At 36.0% G+C, this 20469-nt stretch overlaps 4 protein-coding genes across 19 annotated transcripts in view; 1 reads left to right on the top strand and 3 right to left on the bottom strand.

The window, feature by feature from the left end:
• The first annotated feature begins 205 nt into the window (after positions 1-205).
• LOC110853802 (translocation protein SEC63 homolog) lies at positions 206-4925 on the top strand. Of its 3 annotated transcripts, none has more exons than XM_035854822.1 (16): positions 206-605; positions 673-878; positions 969-1117; positions 1201-1266; positions 1340-1445; positions 1516-1584; positions 1663-1817; positions 1901-2062; positions 2158-2386; positions 2494-2591; positions 2672-2867; positions 2990-3040; positions 3166-3587; positions 3669-3806; positions 3892-4095; positions 4177-4925. In XM_035854822.1, exons 2-16 carry the CDS (start codon positions 755-757, stop codon positions 4321-4323), a joined length of 2316 nt encoding a protein of 771 aa, XP_035710715.1. In that variant the 5' UTR covers positions 206-605; positions 673-754; the 3' UTR covers positions 4324-4925. The 3 variants fall into 3 exon arrangements, with proteins under 3 accessions (XP_035710715.1, XP_021957831.1, XP_021957839.1); XM_022102139.2 differs by having other exon boundaries at positions 206-591; XM_022102147.2 differs by having other exon boundaries at positions 206-445.
• LOC118436532 lies at positions 4718-7311 on the bottom strand. Its single transcript, XM_035854827.1, has 2 exons — positions 5356-7311; positions 4718-5256 (listed from the first exon to the last, which is right to left on the bottom strand). The coding sequence occupies exons 1-2, from the start codon at positions 6223-6225 to the stop codon at positions 5077-5079; spliced, it is 1050 nt and encodes a 349-aa protein (XP_035710720.1). The 5' UTR covers positions 6226-7311; the 3' UTR covers positions 4718-5076.
• Positions 7312-9632: 2321 nt separating this feature from the next.
• Positions 9633-13353, bottom strand: LOC110842306 (myosin-J heavy chain). Its single transcript, XM_022088017.2, has 12 exons — positions 13156-13353; positions 12963-13099; positions 12791-12867; positions 12455-12711; positions 12247-12347; positions 11643-12106; positions 11323-11534; positions 10807-11112; positions 10566-10730; positions 10236-10480; positions 9847-10150; positions 9633-9769 (listed from the first exon to the last, which is right to left on the bottom strand). The coding sequence occupies exons 1-12, from the start codon at positions 13204-13206 to the stop codon at positions 9737-9739; spliced, it is 2352 nt and encodes a 783-aa protein (XP_021943709.2). The 5' UTR covers positions 13207-13353; the 3' UTR covers positions 9633-9736.
• Positions 13354-13455: 102 nt separating this feature from the next.
• Positions 13456-20469, bottom strand: part of LOC110843030 — a 42856-nt gene continuing 35842 nt past the window's right edge. For 10 of the 14 annotated variants that reach the window (XM_035857760.1, XM_035857706.1, XM_035857739.1 and 7 more), the window contains 17 exons: positions 19266-19925; positions 18472-18477; positions 17745-17831; positions 17607-17678; positions 17439-17523; positions 17218-17295; positions 17082-17155; positions 16964-17002; positions 16725-16878; positions 16521-16579; positions 15820-15856; positions 15645-15695; positions 15540-15571; positions 15346-15457; positions 15229-15257; positions 15044-15160; positions 13456-14965 (listed from right to left, as the gene is read on the bottom strand). In XM_035857760.1, coding sequence (XP_035713653.1) covers positions 15089-15160; positions 15229-15257; positions 15346-15457; positions 15540-15571; positions 15645-15695; positions 15820-15856; positions 16521-16579; positions 16725-16878; positions 16964-17002; positions 17082-17155; positions 17218-17295; positions 17439-17523; positions 17607-17678; positions 17745-17831; positions 18472-18477; positions 19266-19925 — 1647 coding nt within the window. In that variant the 3' untranslated portion in view covers positions 13456-14965; positions 15044-15088. The remainder of the gene's footprint in view (positions 14966-15043; positions 15161-15228; positions 15258-15345; positions 15458-15539; positions 15572-15644; positions 15696-15819; positions 15857-16520; positions 16580-16724; positions 16879-16963; positions 17003-17081; positions 17156-17217; positions 17296-17438; positions 17524-17606; positions 17679-17744; positions 17832-18471; positions 18478-19265; positions 19926-20469) is intronic. The other 4 variants (XM_035857752.1, XM_035857747.1, XM_022088939.2 and 1 more) reach the window with 3 other exon arrangements.

Raw genomic sequence — 20469 nt, forward strand, 5'->3', positions numbered from 1 at the left:
CACATTATTGGTTAAATTGATGGTTTATGAAATGGAATCATTGCATGAAAAGGGTTATTTTCTGTAGGTCCGTGTTGGATTTTGGATTGCTAATGGGGCTGAAGGAGAAGGATGAAAATTACTTCGGGAGCATATGTGTTGTGTGCCCAGTGAGTTGTCGCTTACGTGTGGGTCTGGGAGCTTCAAAGGTGGTGCAAATCATCATTTTTGATTTGCCAACAACTTGTATTTGCTGGCGTTTATGTATCTTTGAACCTGTCTCTTGCTTGACTTGAAGATCCGCAACCAGGTAGTTCATGGTTAATTCACGTCTCTCTCATCGTGTGCTAAAAAGGAGGCTACGCTACGTGTTGCTGAAGCACAAGTGTAACGGGATTAATTCATGTGTCAAACTCTGACTGAATTCCAAATTCAGGCAAATCAGTAGTACAGAAACTGATTTTGTGTAAGAAAATTAACTGCTCTTCAATTATTGCTAATTTTGAATGGAGACTGTTGTGTTGTTGTATTGTTAAAACATCATCGGTTTATTCGGCTATTAGTTGAGCAAGTTTTATTAATAGCTTACTCATATTTGAGGGCTGAGAAAAAGTAAATTGAATTCTGTAGGATACCTGATAAACAGATTAACTATTTGATTTTAGGATTCTATAAGTATTCAAATATTTTCAGGTTCTTCTACGATTGGAAGATTGCATAGCATCTTTGAATCCCAAATTTTGCATTCTGGGAACAATTACAAAAATCAAGTAAAATGGCTGGACAAAAGTTTCAGTACGATGAAAGTGGCAGCACTTTTATGTACTTTGTTCTGGCATTCCTTGGCTTAATCATGTTCCCAAGCACATACTATTTTTGGCCAAATACGGACAATGAAAGTAAGTTTTTTTTCCTAATTTACTTATAAAAACATGCGAAAATGAGTGAGAACGAGCGGTATTAACTATTTGACTTTATCGTTATTTCAGAAAAGAAATCTGTCGTTCTTTGCAATTGTGAGCCATGTTTAATGAAGGAAGCGGTTCTGAAAAGGACAGAACCAAGCAAGAAAATGAAAAAAATAGCCATCAGATTTGCACTAATGTTTGGATGGATTCTGTTTGCCTTCGTTGCATATGTAAGGCCTTCGAATCTGATTTATGTGTGGATTCTATAATTTTTCCAACTGTCTTTATTTGATGAATTTTTTATGTCTTTTAGAAAATCACACAGGCAGATTACGAATATTCCAATTTTGATCCTTACGAAATTCTTGGAATTGAACCGGTATTTATATTGTGTTAATGATTGCATGCAGTTCACTTGTTCAGAATTTTTACTCCTTTCGCATTTTCTAAAGGGTTCAAATGACCGAGATATAAAGAAGGCTTATCGTAAATTGTCATTGATTTATCATCCTGATAAAGAAACTGGGGATGAGAAACTGTTTATGAAGTTAACCAAAGGTACACACTATCTATTTAATTGGATTAAAAGAACTTTATTTTCATTTTAATCACGTTACATCATTTTCAGCTTACAACGCTTTAACTGATGAGGAAGCGAGAAAAAATTGGGAAAGGTATGGAAATCCGGATGGTCCAGGTAATAATAATCTAATTAATTACTCAACCATAGCTTTATTCGGACATGGATAACTAATTTTCTCATTGATGTCCACAGGAGCAATGAGTTTTGGAATCGCTCTACCGTCTTGGATTGTCGATAAAGAAAATTCAGTGTGGGTTTTGGGTCTTTACGCTTTGGTATTTATGGTGGCTTTACCGACGTCTGTTGGTATGTGGTGGTACAGATCAATTCAGTACTCAAGTGACAAGGTGAGCTTAGAACAGCGGAAATGAACACAAAGTAAATATTGTTTTATAATCTACTGATAAAAATCATTACTTGTTTATCATAGGTTTTACTTAGCACCACACAATTATATTACTACTTCTTCCACAAATCCCCCCAAATGCAACTCAAGAGGGCTTTAATGGTGTTGGCTGCGTCTCTGGAGTTTGAAAGAAGTCACAACAAAGAAGTACAGGAGAGGCAAAGCGACAATGTTGAAATTCCTCAGGTGAGGTTTCACTCATTTAAAATTACATTTAAAAGCGTGAGAAATATTCATGCAACATATGTAAATAACGTTTTCCCGTCTGTTTTGACACACAGTTAATCAAACAACTCCCACACCTCAATGAGAAAAATAAGGAACGGCCACTTTGCTTTTACTATTCTATAAAGGCCAGGGCTTTACTTCATGCGCATCTTTCCAGAATTGCCTTGAACCCAAATACAATTGAGCTGGACAGGCAGTTAGTGGTGAAGAAATCTCCTTACCTCATTCAAGAAATGGTCACATGTGTCTCCCAACTTATCATGTTGGCTCATGCTGGAAGAAGTATGTTTTATTCATTATTAGTTGAATGGTTATGATTATGAAGGCCACGAATGTCTGATAACGTTTAAAACTTTTATGATGATAACCCGATTTGTTTTATTGTACAGTTGGAAAACTACCAACATTGGATACAATTGAGTCGGTTATGAAAATGAGTCCCATGATTGTTCAAGCTCTCTGGGAAATTCGTAGTCCAATGATGCAGGTATAATCACACTACTGCAATATTAGAGCATTGATTGCTATCCTTTGTTACATACCCCTATGCATGGTTAATTCTTGCAGCTACCTCACATTACTGAAGACATGCAAAAGTATTTCATGTCCAAGAAGCGTCAAATCTCTTCAATTCAACAGTTTTGTGAAATGAAAGATGAAGATAGAAAATTGATTCTGAAAAGTTTGACGGCCGACCAATATGCAGATGTCATGAAAGTTTGTTCTACAATGCCATTGATTGATTTCAAAGTTCACGTTGAAGGTTAATAATAATTACGATTATTGTTATATATTCATAATACGCATAACTGATTATTAGGTCTTGATTTGTAATTTTTGAGCATAACTTATATTTTTATTATTTTTCGACAAATTATTTTATAGTGCTGGATGACGAGGAATCAAACGTCGTGACTGCTGGTGCGATTGTTACAGGTACTGAAATATCTTGTTTGTATTACTAGTTTTGTGTTAGACGAGGTTAGGCGTCAGCATTAGAGTCGCTTTGATTTTTGTTTATTTGGTATAAATATATCACAATGCTTATTATACCATTGCAGTGAATGTCACATTGACTCGAAATAGTATGGGCAGTCTAATTAAAGGGGACACAAACGCTTTAAAAACATCGGCAAATGTTAGTACAATCGAACACGACGAAGAAGATGACAAAGAAAATCAGGAAGCAGTTGGAACAGAAGAGCATCCCAGTCAGCCTAAAAAACCTGTCTGGCAAAAGAAAAAAAGTAATAAGAAATCTGGAGGCAATAAAAAACCGCAGGCAAATCAAAAGAAGCCTGCAGCAGTTCTCAAGCGAAATGCCAGTAAGCCTGTTACAGAGACGGAAACGGAAGATCCAGAAAAAGTTGTTGAGAGAACGAAAGAACTGAAAGAATTACCTGACGTCGATGAAAGTGACGATGAAGCGGGTACAGATGGTTCCGGTAGTGATAGTGAAGATAGTAGCGATACTCATGATAAGGTAAAGAAATATATACATATATGAAATTAACTACAATTTTTTATTGGGAATATGATTTACACCTACAATTTAAATTTGTAGGATAAGTTAGCCAGCGCCAACGAAGATGATGATGACGAGTGGGAGAAATGTCAATCCAAATTAGCTAAAAATAAAGAACGTGCTTTAGAAGGAAAGAGTAAAGTATCACACCCTGTGCATTGTCCTTACTTTTCCGACGTATGTTAAAAACTTATTAATGGTTCAATTCATGTGCAAGTAATAATGCTTTGCGTATTTATGACACATATTCCATCACTTACAGGTCAAACAAGAATATTATTGGACATATGTTTGTGACAGAAAGAATAAGCAGCTTATTACTGCACCATATTTTTGTACTGATCTGGTGGATACGCAAGAATGCCAATTGCAGTTTACGGCGCCCAAAAGACCCGGATTTTACAAGTTCACAGTGTGCTTACGGTCAGATTCTTATTTAGGATTTGACCAAATGCGAGAAATCAAGGTAGATTGACTGCAACGCTATTTAAAAGTTTGCCATTTTTATTATTTTTGTAAAGTGCATAATAATCTTTTTTTAATATAGCTCGACGTCCAGGAGGCTAAGAAGATTGAAGAGCATCCACAGTGGGATATTTCTGATGAAGAAGAGGAAAAAGAAGTCGACTCTAATGAATCTGATGAATATGCAACTGAAAGTGATGTTGATGATGAGGACCAGGATGATGATTAACCCTTTACGCTCATTCACGAAATAGGCACTATATATACATATATATTCCAAGATATTAGATATTTTTAAGTACTGATCTATCTTGTACAAATATCGGCAACCCTTATAGTTTATGAATTGAGGACATTGTATTTAACAACGCAATAGTTTCAAAGTTGATAAACTATAAGGTGTTTATCAATACATAAATATCAACAAATGTTGTCAACACTGCTCCTGCTATGCCTAAATATATTTACGACCAATTGTGATCTATCGATTACTAATTCCCAAGTTTATATTTATTCAAGACGGTTTTAGTAACAACCTGTCTTTCTGCTAGGAGGAGATCAGTTTAGATAATGTATAATTAATTAGTAAAAGTCTCAGATATATTTGCTTTATTATTATTACAAGCTGTGTATTGTTAGCTATTATAACATACATTGTTTCATTCATTTTAAATTATAGATAATTATATTGTTCTATATTATGTCCAATTCCGGGATATATGTACGTGTCCTTTTCACCATAAACAGCCAGTAGTGAAAATCTGAAAAATGATGTGCTAATTGAATTATTTTGGTGAGTAATTAAATGGAAATGAAGCTTCTTAAAATTGATAACAAATATGTGGATAAGAGAGTATTTCATGTTGATGCATAGTAAAAAAAATCTCAAAATGGCCTTTCACTTTTGCTTTCAAAACAATCAATAATAAAAATGAACAAGTAGTACATAAATACGACGGCCGGCTAACAAGTAATTTTTACGTTAGTAACAGCTCGGAACAGTTTGTAGTGGTTCAAGTCTTGTTTGTTTTTTCTTTAAGGGAATTTTCACAGGAACTTCACAAAACCCAAGGTCTTCATGAAATACAAATTCTGTTCTCTTTTTTTGGGCAGCAGCTTGTTCCTGGAGGTGTTTCTGCTGTACAGCAAGTTTATGCACAACCTTTAAAAATGCAGATATTCACAAACATTTTAAATATACACATTTTTAAAAATAGATAGAATAATTCTAATTGAATAGCCTTGACCTATATTTAAATACCTTTTGTCCTGCCGTCTTTTGAATTGAATTGTAATAGTGTGGTGTCCAGCATGCACTTGTAAAGTCCGTGCACCCGATATCTTGTAGCAATTTCTGCCTGTAGTAGTTGCAAGATGGCATGAATCCCGTAGTCGAGCTGCACGCCGCAGAATTAATCACTGGAATTTTAGACTTTTCTTTTGTGGGACTCAGCGTTCTGACCACGTCTGGACTACGAGATGGACCATCTCGGTGGCCCTTGTTCATTTTGACCTTTTTTCGTTTGCCAACATCTTCTTGTGTAGTTTCAGTCGCAATCTTTTCAGTCTTTGGGGAACAACTACTTGTTTTAACATTGTTGTCCCTCTGCTTTGGACCATTTGCCTCCTCACCAACAACATCATGATTCAGATATTCTTGTCGACTTTCGCCATCATCCCTTGCAAAATTGTTGTGATTTTGTGCATCTTCTTCAGAGCGAACACTTTTCTCATAATCCATTTTTATTTCGTTAAAATGGTAAACGCTGACTCCGTTCTCGTTCTCCTTCTTGTTGGTTTTGCTGTTTGAGTCTTGCTGTGGTTCTTCAACGTCCGTCGTAGCACAATTTCCACGGCATAACTCTTTCAACTCCAAATATTTGTCTTCGTTCTCCTCACCGTCCAAGTTGACAATAATTTCAGGCAAGTTCTTTTCTTTGTTGTAAGTAAAAGTGATTCTAAAGGTTTGCGGACGACCGTCTTTTGGTGGTGGTAAATAAATTGCAGACTTGGTAGAAAATGCCGAAGTTGGATCCAATAAGTTTGGAGGAACTGGGGAAGGGTTGTTAGAGTCGGAGAAAGTTTCAGCTTGCACAGCGATTCCAATCGTAACCATTCCCCGGCGACCCATGACATGAACAACTAGATATTCACTAATGTGCTGCCCTGTTCAGTTGTGATCGTATGCAGTAGTAGCTCGGGCGAAGGAAGGAGGTTCTCAAGTTGAAGGTTAAGTAATTATCAAGTTAGTCATAACAAACGCAATTCTTTCGTAGATATATACCGTTATGCAAATTGTATGTTTATGTGGCGTGGTACACGAACCGAATTATCTAGACACCAGGTTTGGAACAACCCCGACTGTTCAGTACAGATGCACGAATGTTAATAATGTATGCAATATAGTAATAATTTTATTTTTATCCTAGTCAACCACCATCAGGCATCATTTTATAGAAAGTCGTCTCAACTTTCGCCGGAAACTCTTACGTTCAGTTATCACCTGTCATACAGTTCCTGTGTAACGCTCCGTTATTCATGAATCATGAACATACACGTGTGCATATATGAATTTGCGTATGAACGATTGCGTACATATGCATGTATCTGTATGTTCTATATAGTCTCACCACGAGGCAAATTTGGTCTGTTTGCTCAACCGTTCCTGGGACAAACCCATCATGAAACCAATTCATGAAATGGGGTGGGTGAAAGTGAGGAAATTAGAGCAGTAAATTACAGCGTCAACATCAAAGTCATTCAGGTCGATTCGAACTAAATTTTATACGGTTTTGCAAAAGTTTTTCTTTTGTCAGTTATGTACCAAGGTCACATTGGTCACTAAAACACGAATATCAATTTTGCACAGAACGAAGTACATTATTGATTTTGCGATAAGTGGAAGTCCAGGATAGAATTGATTGAATTGGGTGTTGTGAATTGTTTGGAAAAATATAGGTATTGTCACAATACAATTGTACGTCTTGGGGCTTGTTATCCAAGAAGTTAAATTTTTGGGCTGCACTTGTTATTCACAATAAAGTAATTTTCAGTCAAATATGTAATGTGCATATGTAATTGACACGTGTCAAATTTGTTACACACTTGCAGATACGAGACGACAATTCAAGAGCTCTGAGGATGGTGTTGGTGTACCCAATTTAAATCACTGAGTGAAAGTAGTTTGTCGCTTTCTTCGAAAAATATGCAACGCATGCAAAATATGCAATACATACTGCAGTGTTACGAGAAACTTGAGGTCAACTCAAGGGTATGCAAGAAAACTAACCAAAATATGTGTTTCATATTTAAAGTACATGTTCAAACACTTCCATGCTGCAATCAAATCACAGTTTCTTGTACATATGACATATGTATACTTGGGCGGGGGGTTACATAATGAATGACCAATTCGTCGCAGCATACGAGTAATAATAAAATGAAACGCTTCCATTCTCAATAACACTAGGCTCACTTCTAACGGTTATTATGGTCACCATCACGCAACCTTCCGTCTTCTAAACATGAGTGATGTATCGTTTTTACTTTCTCGCCTCACCTGAAGTGGGTGTTGCTGTTTCAAAGCAAGGTGAAGCACGCTGGATTTTTTTACACAATTAGAATTGTGCATGTCGAGAACTGTTTGTTCTTCTTTTTCCCATAATGGAAGAAAATACAAAAAATGGGATTAGAATGACATTACTAAATGATTCTTATTATATTGTTGTGGGTTATCGGTATTGCATAATGGAATCCAGGGAATCTAAAACACATGACTATTTTTTAAATATGGACGTAGAGTAATTGATATTTCCCTTGACCTGGTTCAAATTATAAACAGCAATTCACCTTGTGCTCCATTTTAATGTTAATAAACAACTCAACTCATGTAAATAGGAATTGGACGGCAAACTATTTATTACATTTCGTCTTGATTCTGCTAGGGACAGGAAATTTGAAATCCCAGAGCAAAATTGAACTTTACCTTATACAGGAACAACAACATTATGTAACAACTATTCATCATCATCTTCGTCATACACGTCTTTGCCACCTCTCTTATCCTCTGGGATATTGCGATCTGTTTTTGTATTTAATATTGAATTTTTATGCAATTTGACTCAATCATAAGCAAAAATAAAATAGAATGAATTTACATCGATGCCACGACCATTCGTAAATTTTTTCCCAATACTCATCTAGCACACTCTGATACAAGGCATTGGTTTCCGACTGAGATTTTTGCAAGGAAATTTCTCCATTTGTTTTTACGTCCACACTTCCGATCCCCTTTTCATTTAGAATATCTTTAATGGTCCAAGATGGTGGGTCACTAGGTTCATTTATTTTCTCATTTTTAGGTGTCGGTGGCCTGTCCCACGGCACTCTTGCCAGCGGTACCCATTCGTACACAAAACAGTCTTGCTTCATAAAAGTTTTCCACTGTCAACCACATGTAAATGGTCAATTACTTATTATTTGCTCTAATTGTCAAAATAAAAACATATAATAATTCTCCATCACATGTATGTTTGAGTTCCCTAAAGTGATCCACTCCATCCACATATAGTGACGAAATTTTATTCCATTCGTGGGGTCATCCAAGAGCCAGTTTCCAATTAGTGGTACATTTGCCCATTGAAAATGACCTTTTAGGTTCAAGTAAATTCCTCCAGCGCAACATAGTGTCCAAATTAACCAGATTGCTGTAGTTTTCAGTGGATTGTTCAATTGCTGCATAAAACCACGAACTTTCCCTTTGGCCAAGATCAATCCTTCGAGCCTCTCCTTCGAACAATCATTTATGCACGCTGTTAATGGACTTACTTCAGCACACGTTTTAGCATCTTTGCCAGAATTGGTAAGGCAGAGAGTCAATAACTCCGAAGTATTGTCCTTCGTGTACAGTGGATCTTAATTGTGAAGATGAGTATGAAATTTGCGTGATGAGTGATAAGATATGAACACAATTCAATAATGCGGGTTCATTACTTGTTTGATCTCCAAACTCGAAAAGTTTCCATTGGGATGGCAAATTGAATCCATCAGCAGCAAGAACCTTCAACGGGTGATCAATAATAGCGACCAACAGAATCAATAATGTCGCATTTCTGATTTTATGAAGCATCTTCCTGACTTCGTGACGGGTTTTATCTGTCGTAATCACATACATTTTTAGAATATACTGTCTGATAGCATAGGCAAGTAAATAAATGGATGCTAGTAGATCGTGTATATAGCAGCAGCTATTATTAATCTATGATTTCTTGTTAGCAACAGAGTTATTATAAATCAATTTAATTGCTTCGTGTTACCACGATTGCTTGACTTTTAGTGCCTAGTTACCCTTAAGGGAGACGCGTTACCTAGATACTTAAGGTCAAGCAATCGTGTCGTGTTACATATGCGTATTTCAATTTCATATGCTGTAATTATTCATGTTACATATGTACATATTTGTATGCAGCATAGAATCATAGAATCATTGATGAAAGTTTCATCATGAAACGCATAATAAATTGTGCTTGGGCCATTCCGTCATTGCCGAACATTTTATTACTCAAATTTTCTAAAAAACGATTCATTTAAATCAGTTTAGGTCAACATACATATAGCATGAATAATGAAATACAAATTTTGATTCATTGCTTGACACCACCATTATGAAGAGAAACCTGAAATGTAACATGAGCTCGTGAACAAATGTGACATGCAATGTGACATTAGCGACTCCGTAAATAAATAAACTCACAGCCGTCCGAGGAATGTCATTAAGTCGACGGTTATTTGTCGTGTAGCAGTTTTTCTTGATCGTAAATTTATCAGAATGATTTGTGCGATGCATTTCCGTTGGTGGCAAAAGTGCCGTTGACATTAAGAGCTCTCCAGTTTTTAGCAACATTTCCATCGGAGGCGGCGACGTCTCAGTTTTAGCAAATCTCAGTCGATTTATCTCCATTTGCAGAGCTTCATTTCTTTCAATCAATGCCTCCCTCAGTCCCGAGTCCCCTTGAAGGGCGGTTCGTAACTCTTGCAGCTTTCGATCTACAACTCGCCTATCAAAATATTTTTACAAATTATACACAATCATGTTCATGCTGTGTATAATAAGTGATCAACAGAACTAAATGTATTCCCAACCTTTCTTCTTCAGCTAAAAGTAACTGTTGAGCCAACTGAACTTTGTCCATTTCGTGTAATTTCAGTCTGTCATGAGCATCCTTAAGTTGTTGGTTGACTTGCTCTAGTTGACACTTAAGCCATTCACAATGTTGTTTACTTTGAGAAGCTTCCTCGCTGCTAATACGAAGACGTTCATTCCATTGAGATTTTTGATCTTTAAGACCAGTACGCAACTGAGAAATTATATCCGCGAGATGGTCCATCTAAGCGTGAGAATTAACATTGCTAAATCGTATTTTTTTTATAGTACCATAAAACGCAATGCAATATCTGCAATGTCATGATTACATTTCCCTTGGACTCTTTGATGTCTTTGATAAGCAGAATATTTGTGTTTTTTAGGTCTTTAAACTTTTTGCAGTGTCGCTTATTCGCTTTTCGCATTCCTTTTAAAAGCTCCTGAAGCTCTTTCAATTCGTCCTCCTTTTCTGACAACTTTTTCTCCACAAGCGTCTAGGTTGTGGGCACGCAGATATCAAATTTGACGGGTTAATTAAAACTAAAACATGAAAATAAAAGGAGGCATTACCTTCGCGGAGACAGATTCATTACAAAGTTCTTGAACTTTATCACATTTTTCTTGCGTTTCTTCTCGCATAATTTTTAGCTTAGCTTCATTTGAATTAAGTTCATCCAAAAACTGGGCAATTTTCTTGTTACAGTTATCCAACTCATTTTCTTGAACTTGATTTCGCATCTCTGACTCGGACAACAAATGCTTAAACCGATAGATTTCTTCCCGTTGGGTGGAATTTTGTTGCTGAAGTGCTTGAACAGCTCCTTCCAACAACGATGTGTGAATCCATGTCCCACCGTCATCCGAAGGTTCTTGCAACTAAAGCAAACAAAGTGGAGAACAAAATTATTAGTATTTGAGCAATTATTACAAGTAGGAAATAGTAAGGTAGTTTCTCTACTCAATGAAACTGATCATACGGCATTGATAATTCCACCCCCACCCCTACCAAAATCCATGGGGTGGCCATGTCGTCTCATAATTAAGATGCATTAGCTAAATTACTGATGAATTGCTTGTAGAAATTACCTTTGCCATTATATGTTGTAGGAGACCTTGCATATTCAAATCCTCATTTCCCTTCTCCTGAATCAACAGCTTGAGCACAAATTCATAATGATCACGTTCCTTCAGAACCGCTTTGTGTTCATTGACAACCTTCACCAGATCTTGAAGCATTTGTTGTTTCTCATCATTGGTCGCATTCAACATTTTCTTCCAATTTTCTAAATGCTCATCATCTAATGGTACAGAATTCAATCTTAAATCATAGAGTAATTTGAATAATTATGAAGAATACAGATTTTAGTCATTAGTAAAAATTATAATTATCTAGGAAAGCCACTGACATATTTGGAATTGTGCGTGCAAGCTGTGGTTATTGGTGTGAAATTTTTCATGAAAATCTCTAATCAGCGAATTCATTTCATTCTCCCGTCTTAAAACTAGCATTTCGTTGTGGCTTCCAGTCGTATTGCTCGCATTATTGTTTGCTATGATACCGCTTGGGAATGAATTTTTGGCATCCGCAACCGCAGACGACTTGGAATCGAAAGAATCAAATTGTTGGTTAGGATTTTTGTAGAATATTTCAGCTTCAGGCGAAGTTCGATCAATTGAAGTTTTCTCAGCGTTTTTTTCTCCTCTCAGCCCACTCGATGCCATTTTATAAGCCATTTCTTTCACTTCCTTGTTTAGTAATGCATTTTCTTTGGAAAAGTATTTCATCTCAGCTTCTAAACAACGGACTTTGTTTTTAGAATTTTTCAGTTCTTCTTCCAGAATATCATTCGCACTCTGCAGATTCTCGAGCCTAATAATATTCAGATTAGAGAACCATGCAGTGCAAACGGTGGGGAATATTAAAATAATTATCTTCTGAACCGATATACACATTCTTCATGCTCATAACTATATATATATACTTAAGTTTAGATGTATGTTTATGCGTACCGATCGTCATGCGTTGAAATAACACAGTTTCGGTACTGGATCGAGAGTTGGTTAGTAATCAAAGAAATTAGGCTCACAGTCTGAAGCAGATTTTTTCTCTCCTGGTAAAAAAATATTTACATGTAATTTATCTGAACTATCTGAAACACATGTAATTTGTTTATGTGTGGGTCTTCGTTCTCTCCTAACAGCTCTGCTTGGTACTCACCAGATTCACATTCTCGCTTGATAGCCCACTATTGTCATTTTCGTGCAAATTTAACCAAAGTCCTTGGAGCTGATTTAAAACTTTTCCAAGTTTTTCTTCTGCTGTTGAAATGATTTCTGATTGATTAGACACAGTGTCAGTAAGTTTCGTGTTGAATACTTCACTCTCAGAGGGCGAAATAGATTCCGAGTCGGATGTGTCGAAATATACCCCAAAAGCCTTGCTGTGTCTCTGATGGGCAGTGTCGCTATCTGAATCTAATAATTGACGAGTCTCAATAGTCCAAATAGTTACATAATTTGACATTAAAAATGCTTGGTCTCTATCAATATTTACCGTCGTTAGCGATTTCATTAGAAGATATCATCATTGGGGCTGAACGATCAAACGTGACAAACTTTTTGAGTTGCTTTCTATAATTCAGCAGTACACATAATTATGTAGATAGGTTCAGGATATGTAAATACTAGGTGCATTATGGTAATTGCATTATGGGACGACTAAATACCCGTCAAGGCTGGTAAGATAGTGATTTTTCTCAAGATTCAGAGGTCGAAGGAGATGTTCTTCTTTCTCAGACATGTCACGCGAAAAGCAAAATTTGGAGTGGGCACATTTAGAAACTTGCTCCTCATCATCCTTTAACTAAAAGCAATTCCTTTTTAGGATATTGTTCAACACATCGAAATATATTTTCTTACGTTTTGAATCAAGTTATTGTTTGCGTCACGATTTTTCAATTTTTCGTCCATGATAAAGTTGAAAGTGTTTAATTAATCATATAACTTTTCTGTTTAAAAGGAAATAATTTAAAACATGAGCGACAAAATATAGACAAAAAGGGATTAAATTGTTCTGCGATTGAAATGAAATGTTGATTTGAGATGCTTCTTCTAATCTTGTTCTCCTAATTCTCAGACCAAAATCAAGTTCTTCACTGTAGAAACGTACTTAAATACACTATCATGAATTTCCAGGAAAATAAATACATAGATGAGGCATTTTTTTACATCATTACTGGTCTTGAAATTTATTATTTTGTTACAAATTTTTCAACAGCAATAGATCTGCAGTATAGACATAATAGACTGTTTTGCATTCACATTCATTTTGCAGGTTTAGATAATAATGGAATAACTTTACGGTACACTGTTTAACATATAAATCTCTATAGTTGCTTGTGGTTATTATTAGATATTTAAGTGAACCATGACATGATGCCATTCAGTTTGTTTTCTCGTATTATTAGATCTACTTGGATATCTTGTGTTGACTATACCAACCACATTGTAACCAGCCACAGATATCACTACACTAGGAAATTATGATTACAATAATATTACTTTCTTCACATACGATAGCAGGATATTATTGGTACTGATATTTATAAGCGAGATTTCCGTTGGAATCAGCGAGATATATGTAGATATATATTTATATATATATATATTGGAGATTACATAGATTAGTACATTGGTAAACAATAAAAGGTAACCTTCATCTCTTAATGATTTTCAGCAAAGCCAAGTATGTTTGATAGATACATTCATCAGGAATAAGTAATTGTCAATGCTTAGTCTATTGATATTAGTATGTACAATTAGCATCGTGGTTTTTAGCATCTTTTGAAGTAACAAAAGTTACAAACGAGAAATTATTAACCGAGTATGAATGATTTGCCCTTTATCAATTATTGATAATACTTGTTTTGGCAGTCCTCATATTATGGCTTTGCCTTGGAGCAAAGCATGTAAACTAGTGATATGGCACACGATCGATCTGACAAATTGTGAGAACAAAATACTTTAAAGAGATCAAAAGAGTATTAAATATTATGCACCGGGCACGTAGAAATTGATTTTTAAGGAAACACAAAAAAAATTATTTTGAGATTAAATATTTGAATCCGCCATTCCATTCCAGCCAATCCCTCATTAAAAAACACAACTTTCTTTGCAATCCTTGATCCCAGAACCAAAGCAAGGCACCTCTTACCTACACTAGCCAAATGAAGAGAACAAGTGTATAAGTAGGTATATTGATAGATAAGTAGTTTGCTGTTTTTGCATTTGAAACCCAATTACAATCTAAAATTAAATATCTTCAAATGAAAACATTAAAAATCCTTTCTGATATCATAAGCATCAAGTATTTTGACATCATATTGCGAAATCGAGTAGTTTACAAGGAATACTTAACACATAGTAAATGTTACTACTTGTATAAACAAAATGAAATGACATACATAGTTGCCAATTTCGCTGGCATAATGTAATGCAATATTACAGATTTACAATACGATATTCGCACACATATTATAATTAAATTTATGAATGTCACACATTGTGGGATAAAGTTTATCCAGGCTGTGATATACGGAATCCGAATAAGCTTGTGACATGCAATAAGTTAGGGATGCTATAAAGTTCCCGAAGAATTTGATCTTGTTTTCTGGCATCATCGTCGTCATTAGCATTGGTTGAATAGTAGATATCTGGACTGGGATAAAATCTAGAATATCACAATTAACATATAAATGATGAATCAATTCAGCAAACATAGTACTAATAATATTACACAATCACTTACATTGTAATATGTTGCACAAAGCGTGGATAACGGCACTTTCTCCAATCAGATGTAGAGAGGATTCTCCTGCCCGGTAAGGAGTCGGAACATAGAAGTCGGCATCGTTTTCATATTGATCTGTAAAAAGTTTAAATTAAAGCTGTTATTTATAAGCTCAAACGCGGCCAATTGTTAAATGTCAATACCTCTCCAACTGAAGTAGCCAACAAATTTACTGTAAAAAAATAGTTCAAAATTGGTTAAGGTTATTGGTTAATTTGAGAAATTATATTTAAACATCTCCTGAAGATCTGTACATATACCTATCTTCTCGTGTGGAACTGCTACTACAGATTGACTATTTATTTCAATTATTCGATGTCCAACTCGGACGCCTCCCCGTTCAGCTATTCCCCCACGTAAAAGGCTGCAAATCTGAATGATTTATAACGATGAGAAATATATATTGATTTTGTGAGATTAAGTACGCAATTTTAGATATAACTCCAACACTTACAACTCCATTCTGCACACTGAACCCAAGTTGGTCTAAAATTCAAAACCAGAGAATACAATATGTACAAACCAATTTACAGAGCTCGCCAAGGTAAAGTTTACTTACATTTAGTGTCAGGCCTTTTGATTTTTACTTCCACAACGGGGGGACATGGCACTAAAGGAAAAATGTTTCGAATTCATTATGTATACGATATGTGTAAACCCATTTCAATGTCCTTTTTCCCCTTCATATTTGCAAGGTGGAAGCAAATGATTATAAGACAAACGATGAAGCTTACCCACAGTGAGTTTGACCACAGTCTGATTCCTCGTGTTCTGAAAAACAGGAATAAAAGCACAAACTTAATTAAACTATTTTTATACGGTGGACATCATTAAGGGGGATCGTCAACCTTCGTTTAGTTGGCTCCAAATAAAACGTTCAATTCAGCCTTACAAGATTTAACTTGGTTTTCAATTGACCCTTTACCTTATCTTATTAAACTTCCATCTATTTGTGTATGCACTTTTATTGCTACTAGAATTCTACTTTGGACATAGTAAAGGCAGTTATGTACGGAAACGACAAAAGTGGCACGGTCTGAACAGCTAAATAGGAACATTAGGTCGTTTTTTGGATCCAATTCCAACACTGTTCACACACGTAAGTACTTAAGGAATTGCTTTGAAAGGGAGCACTAGAGTAAGTGTGCCAGCAACTCAAGAAAATAGCACCACAGGGATTACTTATTTCATTTCTGATGAACTAGCACTGGCCGAACGTACATATGTACGTATAATATCATCACTGTGCCTAACTTGTCCTTTGGACGTAGTGAAATGACTAAAAAAAGTAAATTCAAAATGAAAACAACCACTGTTACTAGTGTAATTTAAAAAGTCGGTGGTAAAACAATTCTTATCATGTTTTGCAATATCCACAAGCCAACAGGTACCGGTCGCATGGAAAATGAAGAATTAGAAATAATATGCAATGTACCTTAATGTAATTTTGGCACGTAGACAGCGGAAGGCCAACAAGACTAACGCCGTTAATAGCTGAAACAAAAACAATTATTTCATATTAACAAGTGCAGAGCAATAATTCCTTCCGGAACAGTTTCTACTGTGGTGCAGTCAATCCTTCGACGCACAACGTTTTTGTTTGTGATAGTTCTTGCACTACATAAATATATAAACGTACCTATGATTTGATCCCCAATGTTAAGCTGACCACATCTTAGCGAGGCTCCTGCTGGCGCAAGATTGGCAATAACAACGGTGGGCAACAAGCTTCCCCACCCTGATTCTACAATTACGACTCCTAAAATCTCGCCCTTGGATTTTGGAACGACAACCTATTTATAAGCAAAAAGTATGTAATTTTTAATCCAATGTCCGAATAAATTATTTATTCGGATACATTTATTTCTAAAACTTTACCTCTTTCTGTAATTCTTTCTTTGCAAACATCTGCAACTCCTGCAATATGTAATTAACTGGTTAGCATTTGTGTTGCTATTATATCAATGGTGTAATAAATCAATCAATGAATTCTTACATCCCCAAATATTTCTTGCGAATTTAACACTTCTTGATAGTCCATTTCCCGAACAAAACTGCTGTCCTCAATACCTGTAAAGTTACGAAAAGTGTTATACTAGGTGTCATTGCAATGAAAATGAATGGGAACATACCGTTTGCTTTTAAAAATTCCATGTACGCAACTTGAAAGGCTTGGCCGATGGACTGGGCAATAAATTGAGCATCGTCACCTAATTCATGGTATGAAATAATATATTAGTAAGTTAGCTCGCTTCTGAACCTAGCTGTGAAATATGTTGATTAATTAATCATAAAACCGGCCTCAAAATTATGATATGTATATACAAAAATATATGAAAGTATGCTCATTTACTTTCAAAAACATGACAAATCATCTTAGGGAGACGAGCAGGTTTCGAGTCGTCGATGGGGTCGGTGGGCACCGGTCGTCTTCTTGCCTATAAATTTGAAATTTAATGAACTTATTATTCAAGTAAATTTTTATTGGATTTCCGATGGGTGCATAAATTAATTAACTTACCATCAATACCACCAAATCTCCGATGTCTGCTATGTATGAAATCGTCCTCAACGCATGATCCATCATTATTTCCTGAAGGAAGAAAATAAGTAATAAATCTGAACCTCTTAAATTTTACTCGTCGTTGGTATGCAGTACCTTCAAGTCAGTATTAAGAACCATGATTTTTTCCGTTGATATAAACAGATCAACTTCAGTGCTAGGCTGTGTTTCTCCTTCAGGAGCCTGTAAATTATTCAGAAACGGCATTAAGTTTACTTACAAGTTGGCGTTATACACAGATATACAGAATTTTAAGAATATTAAAGTAGAGGTAATTAACGATAGCATAAAGCTATTCAAGAGGTAAGCAAAGTAACGAATGCTATTTAATGTGAATGATTTAACCAGTGCAACTAAACATAATTTGCACGGTGATTGGGACATTCTCATGTCCCACGATGAACCAAAAATATAAGTGCTATATCTATTAGGGTTAAACAGCAATTTGAACAGCTAATACTAATCTCAATCTAATTTGAATGTCAGAATACTACAATATTATATGATCCTATTTTCCACAAGTCTATAACGTATTCACACTTATAAAAGACAAAGTTGCAGCAGTAATGTGCTCGCAAGATCTATAATTTTGTGCTACAATTACTATTATTGCCTTCTACAATCACTTTAGGACATGGAAAACCTTATGCATGACTACAACAAAGATTTTACAGATAGTCCTAAGATTAATTAAATAAAACGTACAAAACCATAGTGTAAAATTTGATTGTACATATTTACACTATACTCGTATGCATGTAAATGTGTATAATAAAGTTTGGTCAAAACGATCCTACACAAGTTCGGTATGTATGATTCTTACCATGGACTGTCGATTTACAGCGTCGAGATCATCATGGAAAGTAGCAAGTGAGCGAGCCAACAACGCCCAGCGCAATGCAGAAAAGGGAGACAAGAAACATCCATTATGAGAGACATTCCGGATCAAATACGTATATGTTTGATACATTAAACCGACCGGAGCTATGTGTAAAATCAGCTCAAGGTGCATATATTTATATTTATAGATATATGATCCTTGCATTTCAACCATTTCTTAACCCAGAATGAAATCATAATGGCTGCAAATTTTCGAAACAAAAAGTCAAACTTTTCGAAACGATGCGTGCATGCTGCTTCTACTGCTGCTGCTACTGTGCTTTGGGGGTTTAGTGCTATTTCGACAGATGTCTAACCGCAAAATAAATAGGAGAGCGTACATTTTCAGAATGGTCAAGCAGGCACGGAGGTTCAATGGCCAATCGCGATACCTCGTCAGCCAAACATAATGTGTAAACTAATTTACAAATACATGGACACTTGGATAAATCCCAAAACGGGCATAGTACGAAAAACAGGGCACCTCATCACATCAGGATAAATTGGGTCCAATAAACTGGACTGGAGGACTCTGGAATTTAAAGCAACTAGGAAAAAGTGGAGGAATCCCTTAATGATCCTGACAAGCGAGTGAATTTACGGTTTGCGGGAATGACCATAGCGGGAAGTGAGGTAGAGCGTATCTTAAGGATGAATGAGGAATGAGGAAATCCAGCAGGGCCAGAGAGCAACACCGATACATTTGAAGTATGTAGGAGAGAGGAAGAGTCCGCCCACCTTCATTTTCATGACGGCTTCTTCAACCATGATCTTTTTCGTCGTCGTCTTAGGTCGTTTCCGTCGTCGTTTACCACTGCCAATTTCCTCGTCAACTTCAATAGAGCCCACAAATCTGAGTCGAAACATGGTACCAGGCAGTGCAGTGGTACTAAGGGGACTCAAATTCAGGAAAGTAGTTGGAGGACTCACACCACCGCTTAAGCAAGTTTCCCCATTACTCAATTTTCGAATATGACTCAGCGACAGTGGATGAGAACGATCATCAAGAATCTTGGAGTCATTTGAAGAACCATGAATATCTTCAAATAGCGGCAACCTCGTCCCTTTATTGTCTTGCAACGATACTACTGGGCCACGGGATTCATCAGCTTTATTATCAAACAAGTTCTCATCCACGACGACGCTTTCTCCATCACTGCAACTTGCGTCTTCCTCCTCTGGTCCATAGTCGTAGGCGTCCTCACACCCATTCCCTGCTGAACCTCCGTCTTCCACATTTTTCAACACATTCAAAGAGCAAACCGTTGAGTTTTCTAATTCTTTTGCTACAGAAGGTGGATTGGAAATTGAAGGCGATCCTGAAGCAATCTTACTGGAAATATGAGGAGGAGGAGGAGAGGGACCATGTTTCCATTCGCTTGTGACTTTGCTTTCGGCCTGCACACGACAAGATAACACATACGTCTGACATTTACTATGGATAAATGTAAGGACGGACTAAAGGGGGTAATAATGTAATGCAATGATTTGCATATCCTTTTAAGACACGAAGGAATCGGCGACAATGTGTGTATGTGGACATTAACATTTATGTATTGCTCAACTCTAAACTCAACTTTTTCCTTGCACAGCTACAGAGAATAAACTCTCAATTCATTCGAGTCGTCCGTGCACAGAAAATGGAAATATGAATAGCGCTTGGGTTTAATTGAACTGTCAAGTCAAATGGAAATGGAACTCAATGATGTGAAATCATACAGACAGATATACGGTGTTGACTCTAGAAAAAGGAACACGTTCTTCTCGATAATGTCCTATTTGACTCTATTTTGACTCGATTCAGAAATTTACTTGAGGCAAAATAAATTAAAAAAGCAACAAAACTTGAATTAAATATGTCAAGAATTATGCATGTGCATATTATTTGACCAACATGAATTTATGAAGGTAATTATTTGTATATAATTTTACACTCATAACA

The sequence above is a fragment of the Folsomia candida genome, unplaced genomic scaffold, assembly GCF_002217175.1.
Source record: "Folsomia candida strain VU population unplaced genomic scaffold, ASM221717v1 Fcan01_Sc001, whole genome shotgun sequence".
NCBI classification, from domain to species: Eukaryota; Metazoa; Arthropoda; class Collembola; order Entomobryomorpha; family Isotomidae; genus Folsomia; species Folsomia candida.